The sequence below is a fragment of the Triticum aestivum genome, chromosome 7A, assembly GCF_018294505.1.
Source record: "Triticum aestivum cultivar Chinese Spring chromosome 7A, IWGSC CS RefSeq v2.1, whole genome shotgun sequence".
In the NCBI taxonomy this organism is placed as follows: Eukaryota; Viridiplantae; Streptophyta; class Magnoliopsida; order Poales; family Poaceae; genus Triticum; species Triticum aestivum.
This window is the reverse complement of record NC_057812.1, coordinates 135,493,051-135,499,841: the sequence shown is the minus strand read 5'-3', so window position 1 is coordinate 135,499,841 and position 6,791 is coordinate 135,493,051. Positions and strand designations below refer to the sequence as shown.

Below are 6,791 nucleotides of genomic sequence, written 5' to 3'. Positions count from 1 at the left end.
CAAATTATCTTATCACAAAACTATCTGTTACCTATAATTTCAATGCTTGCAGAGAATACCTTGCTGAAAACCGCTTATCATTTCCTTCTGCTCCTCGTTGGGTTCGACACTCTTACTTATCGAAAGGACTATGATAGATCCCCTATACTTGTGGGTCATCATGGGGTGTTGGTCCTTGGGGCCTAAGATTGTTGACTTCCCTTCTACCATGGAGGATCGCCGGCGAATATGCGGAGCCGCAACGCCGCAGCGTGCAGCGGCTCATTTCAGTGAGATAGCCTGTGTGGCTCCCTGGGGTCTTCATTGTATTTTTCTTCTTTGTGGGGTGCTAATTGTAATTGGTTGGGCTTCTTAATAGATTTGAGGGCTTGTTCGCAAAAAAATAAAGAATTGAAGGCTAGACCATATTTCTTCTTAATTCTTAACCTCCGCAGGAAAGCTATGACTGATCATTTAGATAACCCATAATGCAATGGTGATAATCTCCATCAAAAAAGGTACATTGAACTTGCTTCTAAGATGAGCAAAAGCCTTAAAGGTTGATAGGTTTTGTCTTCTACTAGGGCTGACAAAATCCCAACACATTTGAGCAAATATACAATCCCAAAACATATGAGGAGGGTTTCCTCTTGTGGGCATTGTAGAGTGGCACAGTTGTAACTCGGAAGCACAAATTGGTTCCTCCTCAGCAAACTTATGTTAAGTCTGTCATGTAGAATCAACCAAAAGAATAGTTCAAGTTTAGATTGACAAGAACTCTTCCAAATTCAGTTAAAATGAGGGGGGCAGGGTTGAGAATCAATCAATACTTTGTAGGCCCTATGGAAAGAAAATTATCAATAACCCAAATGTAACTCCAGGTATCAGTCAAGTGCATGTGTTCTTCTGTTAAAACCTTTGCACAAAGGTGCTCCATTTGAATAAATTCCTAATGAGCACGTCTATACAGAGGCAAATGGAAAAGGTCCTTGTAAAATTAATCTTCATTAATAAAATCTACACTCAGGTTAAATCCTTAGCAAATGTGACAAGAAGAGGTGGAAAAGGAGGAGGAGGACGGGTGACGGACTGGACAGTTTTGCCAGTGAGGAGATCTGGCTCGATCCATATTACGTCTTCGACCGTTATTTCCGTGATGAAGATGACAAGGGCAAGGGGTCCGTCGGGAACTTTCTCGATAGCCGTATAATTCATAGCTAGTAGAACATGCCGATTTTTGATAGTCTGATGTCATATATGAACTCCCCTATGCTATGTGTGTTGATCTAGATGAACTATGTGTGTTATTTTAACATTGCATAACACTGTATGGATTTGAAGATTTGCTAAGTGAGGGAGACAATTGTGCACACGGACATTTGAAAGGTGACCTGTCATTGTCCGCGAACGCACTTAAAAGCGTATGCGGATATTTTGGGGCTCACTTTTGCCTGGTCCGGTTGTAGATGCCCTAACTCCCTACATAACTTATGTTGGGTTGGTTCATATCTTTTGTATATAGATATTTCCTTCTGTGCTTTTTTTTCTTTTTCAAGCTAGCTTTGAATGAATCTTTATCTACATCTATATCTATATTTGTACATATATCAATATAATCTATATCTATATTTATCCCTACCAATATAAAATGTCTGAAAGGGGTAGATCCAATTATTATCGGCCATCAAATCATGAATCCAATGACCTAGATTACTTCAATGGTGAGCACTCAGCATGTTTAGCATGCAATTAATATCTGTCAAATATCAAAGTCTATGATAATCATGCAATTAACACGTAAATAATATTCTACCTAATATAAATATGCAATTAATTTCCTCTCTAATACGTATTACAACATGGATTCAGCGTACACATTTACTGGTTAATACGAAAAGACCCAAAAGGACGGATCCAGTTAACCTCAGCCATAAAATCATTACAATCCAACAATCTAGATTGCTCGAATGGTGAGTATTCAACATATTTAGCATGAAAGTAATATCATCCTAAATATCAACCTCTATGCTAATCACAAAATTAGTGCATAATTTTTTTTGTGAGTAAATTAACGCATAATTGGTATCCTACCTAATATAAACGTGCAATTAACCTTCTTCCAAATATTAACGTGCATTCCACGTAGTGTTCAAAGAAAAAAAAACGTGCATTACACGTAGTGTTCAAAGAAAGAAAAAAACGTGCATTGCATGTACTAGTAACAACAAAGCCACTTCTGCACCGATGGTAGTAGTATATCTCAATCCACCTTCGAAAGCTCGTAAATCAGCAAAGAAAATTGTTGCGGACACGTTGGTACCCAAGTGGCACAGACATTCCCCGAAGAACGAACTCAAACCCAGAACCGCGGAACCGGACGAATGCACGCGCCTGCCATGGGTTTCTTCAACTCCTTTGACGCGCCAAAGCCCCCCACACACCCCGTCACGTATTCACGTCGTCGTCTTTACGCCCCATACGCTCCGGGCTGCTATTTAAGCCCCCCGGCAGACCCTGATAGATCGACAACCTCATCAAGCGCACACAAGTCAGCAAGCAGCCAAGCACACCACGAGTCACAGCCAGTCAGCCACAGCCAGAACCAGCTCGATCGTTCATCCTGCACGCCATGGGCGACCGCAAGACGGCGTCGTTGCTGCCACTGCTCTGCCTCTTCTCCCTCCTCGTCGCCGCCGCGGCGCCGCGGTGCGCGGCGTACAGCCCGCGGACGCTGTTCCTGGTGAAGCCCGACCCGATCGTGCTCCGGGACCACGGCGGCGCGCTACTCACGGGGAACCTCACGGTCAAGGTCAACGTCCTCTACTACGGCCGCTTCGCACCGGCGCAGCGCGCCGTCGTCGCCGACTTCGTGCGGTCGGTCTCGGCGCCGGCCCCGCGCGGCGCCGCCGAGCCGTCCGTGGCGTCCTGGTGGCGCACCGTCTCGCTGTACCGCGGCGGTGGCGCGCGGCTGAGGCTCGGCCGGGAGCTCCTCGACGAGCGCATGTCGCTGGGCCGGTCCCTCTCGCTGGAGAACGTCACGGCGCTGGCGAGGGGCGCGGGGCACCACCGCGGCGCCATCACCGCCGTGCTCACGGCGCCCGACGTCCTCGTGGCGCCCTTCTGCATGTCCCGGTGCGGCGCCCACGACCACGCCACCGCCGGCGCGCACGGCAGGGCGAGGTACGCGTACCTGTGGGTGGGCAACCCGGCCCAGCAGTGCCCCGGCCAGTGCGCGTGGCCGTTCCACCGGCCGTCGTACGGGCCCCAGGCCCCGCCGCTCGTGCCGCCCAGCGGCGACGTGGGAACGGACGGCATGGTGATCAGCCTCGCCGCGCTCCTCGCCGGCACGGTGACCAACCCCTACGGCGACGGGTACTACCAGGGCAATGATGCAGACGGCGCCGGGCCGGAGGCCGCCACGGCGTGCGCCGGCATCTTCGGGAGCGGCGCCTACCCCGGCTACCCGGGGAGGCTGCTCGTGGACCGGGCCACCGGCGCGAGCTACAACGCCGTCGGGCTGAGCGGGAGGAAGTACCTGCTGCCGGCGCTGTGGGACCCGACCACGTCGCAGTGCAGGACGCTGGTGTAGACGCCGTGGGAGCAGGCAAACTGGATGGTCTCGCACTCTCGCTGCATGAGATCCGGAGGAGAAATAAATGCCCTCCTCCATTTATTTTTCAGTCCATTGTAGTAGTGTAGTTCACTTTGTTGCATTTACTTGTTTGATCCGTACCCGTTGCAATGTGTTTTCCGAAGCAGCAGAGGTTGTATTGTACTCCGTGTGAGTTGTCATGCATCGCAGTATGCGAGTATCAATGACTTTCCATGCATGTTTATTTTCGGGGGAGCTTCTGGACACACTGGATGTTGCTGCTGGTGCTATTGTAAAAATCCAAACTTCACAAGTTCATGCTCGAGTGGACGGCGAACTATCGAAGGAAGAAGACGATCGATATGATTTCCAATGTAACTTTTTACATATCGTTTTGTACTCCCTTCGTCTGGAATTACTTGTCCAAAAAATAGATACAAATGGATGTATCTAGAACTAAAATACGTCTAGATACATTCATTCCTGCGATAAATAATTTGGAACGAAGGGAGTATCAAAGTCCTCCTTCCTCTGTGTTGTCTATGATTTTCCTTCGTAATATCAGATATATAAGATAGAAAAGCATTGGATTCAGCTGACTGATCCTTAGTTAATCGCACGATCTTTTGTCATGTAATTATGAACATTTTTAAAACAAGGATAACTTTTGAAATTATGAATATTTTCTGAAAATGCAATCATTTTTTGAATTTTTCAACATAATTTTGAACACGGGACCGTTTTAAAATTCAGAACAATGTTTAAAGTTCCCAAACATTTTTTAAAACAAGTATAGTTATTGAATTTTTGAGCAAAATTTTAAAACAAAAATAATTTTTAAGTTCTTTTTTCAAATGTGAACGTTTTTTAAACATCTTTTCAAATTTTTGAGTTTTTTAAAATAAAAAAATAGAAAAAGGAAAAAAAGTAAAGAAAATCACATAAAGAGAAAAAACGGGTTAGGAAACTTCTAGAGGGTTCCCAAATTTGGTCAGGAACCCTCTAGTTACTCTATATTTTATGTAACCCCAGTTGTATCCGTGAGGACTATCTTGTAATTATCCCTGATGAATAAAGCACGACATTCTCTCTAAAAAATAGGTATTGTAGTCACCTGTCCTAACTACAAATGGACCGGCTCGTTTACTTTGTTTCGGAGACCTCCTATACGGTGCCTTTGCGCACTGGCGCTGACTTGCAAGATTAGCTGGGCACCAAATAGGGTTGTGTTTCGCCCAGAATTTCTAAAAATAAATCATTGATACAAAAAATATTCATACATTTCAAAAAAAAGTTCGTCAAAAGTAAAAAAATAACGCCCGAGAATTTCAAAATGTGTTCCCAAAATACTCATCGATTCAAAAGATGATCAGCCGTTTTAGCAAATGTTTGCGAATTTGAAAAATGTTTAGGAATAAGAAAAATGTTCACACATGTCAAGATGTTCATGACTTCTAAAAATGTTCCCATATTATAAAAATGTTCATGATTTTAAAAAGTGGTCAATAATTTGAAAGATGTATGCAAAATGAAAAAAGGAAAAGAAAAAGTAAATTGTTCATTATTTCAAAAAAACCATGATTTCTAAAATTGTTTATGAATTTAAAAGATGTTCATAAAATAACAAAATGAAAAAAGAAAGAAAAATAAAATAAAAGTACATAAAAAATGAAAAGAATGGGCCAAAAATAAAAGGAAGAAAAAACCAGAAGGAAAAACAAAGAAAAAGAAAAATTCTAGGTAAGTTAAGATTCTAGAACTTTCTAAAAACCGGTGGGAGAAAATCCACCAAGGGTCGAACCATACTGAGGACATGTGCACGAGAGGGGTACACTTTGGCCTACACGCCAAAGTGTACTGGCTGGAGCACGTATCCAAGGGTTACCCGCAAGGGTCACTTTCTTCGAATGCGAGTGCGCCCAGCCGCCGCCAGGTGTTGCATTAGGGCGGCCCCTTTAGATTTTGTTCTTTTTATTTCTCTATATGCATTTTCAAGTTTTAGATGAGTATTTTTATCCTTTTTTGGCCTTTGTCATTTTTCCTATGTTTTTGAGTAAATATTCTTTTATGAAAAGAAAAAAACTTGTGCTTCCACGAGAAGCACATATTTGTTTCTTGATGGAAGCACTCGTTGAAGCACAAATTCACTTCCGCGAGAAGCATAGTTGTTCTTCTTGAAAGGGAACAATAATGTTTTTATGAGAAGTATAGATTTACTTCCACGCGTGCTTGTCAAAAAAAGGTTGTGCTTGCTTCTCGTGAAAGCACACATTTTCTTCTATGAGTTGTGCTTCTCGGAAAACGAAAAAATATGTGTTTCCACAAAAAGCACATTTTTGTTACTCACAGATGTATTTCTTGGGGGAAAATGTGTGCTTCTAAAACTGAAAAAGGTGAAAAACCCGCAATCGTGCTTCGGGCTCCCATTTTTTTTCTCTGTTTTATTTCTTTGGTTAAGGATTTTTTTCATTTTTATCGGACTTTTTTTATTCTAGGTTTTTTGGTTTTTGTTTTTCTTGTTTTTTACTAAAAGAAAGTTTGTCGGAAGTTATTACCATTCGATCTAGTTTTAAAGATCTCGACGCAAGAAATCCAACGGTTAAAATGATTCGGCATTTACGCATGGTTGAAGAAATATAATATTTGATTAAATGAAGCTAGAAATAAAACACCCAGGTTGCGACAAGTGACGCACAGTGTGCCACTTGTCAGCACATGAGCTACCTCTTAACTAGTGCTTTCGCCAGAGCACTCTTATCTTTTTTTAAGCAGTGGGAGCACTCTATCAAAGAGCCGAAAGGAGGACATCCCATCCTTCCAGTCTGGCCCAAATGCTCTTACACGGCCCAAGGGAAGCAGCCATTCCCTTTCCGCGTGTCACGACTCTTCTCCTCCGGCGTCAGTGCCTGCCTCCCCCAAGTATCCCCTCCTCACCGACCCAGAGCAGAGCTCCCCGCCCGCGATCCCCCGCCACCGGCAGCCATGTCCAACCCCGAATCGACCCCCCAAGCCGCCGCGTCGTCCACCTCGCCTCCCTCCCACGCCGGCCACATCCACACCCCGCTCTGCCGCTCCTGCGGCGCGCCCGCCGCGGCGCCCGCCCCCGCCCCCTGGACCGGGGACTCCCCGCCGCCCGCCTACCGCCCCATCCGCATGCCGGCCATCAACGCGCCCACCAACACCGCCGCCATCGTCCTCTCCCCGGTCCCGCTGCCCCTGC

At 45.1% G+C, this 6,791-nt stretch overlaps 2 protein-coding genes across 3 annotated transcripts in view; both read left to right on the top strand.

Moving 5' to 3' along the window:
* Positions 1-2,519: 2,519 nt before the first annotated feature.
* LOC123149129 (protein EXORDIUM-like 2) lies at positions 2,520-3,798 on the top strand. The gene has a single exon (XM_044568662.1). It carries the CDS (start codon positions 2,609-2,611, stop codon positions 3,566-3,568), a length of 960 nt encoding a protein of 319 aa, XP_044424597.1. The 5' UTR covers positions 2,520-2,608; the 3' UTR covers positions 3,569-3,798.
* A 2,635-nt stretch (positions 3,799-6,433) lies between these two features.
* LOC123149128 (serine/threonine-protein phosphatase 2A activator) overlaps positions 6,434-6,791 on the top strand; it is a 6,525-nt gene continuing 6,167 nt past the window's right edge. The window contains exon 1 of one of the 2 annotated variants that reach the window (XM_044568660.1): positions 6,434-6,785. In XM_044568660.1, the coding sequence (XP_044424595.1) occupies positions 6,554-6,785 (232 nt within the window). In that variant the 5' untranslated portion in view covers positions 6,434-6,553. The remainder of the gene's footprint in view (positions 6,786-6,791) is intronic. The other variant, XM_044568661.1, reaches the window with a different exon arrangement.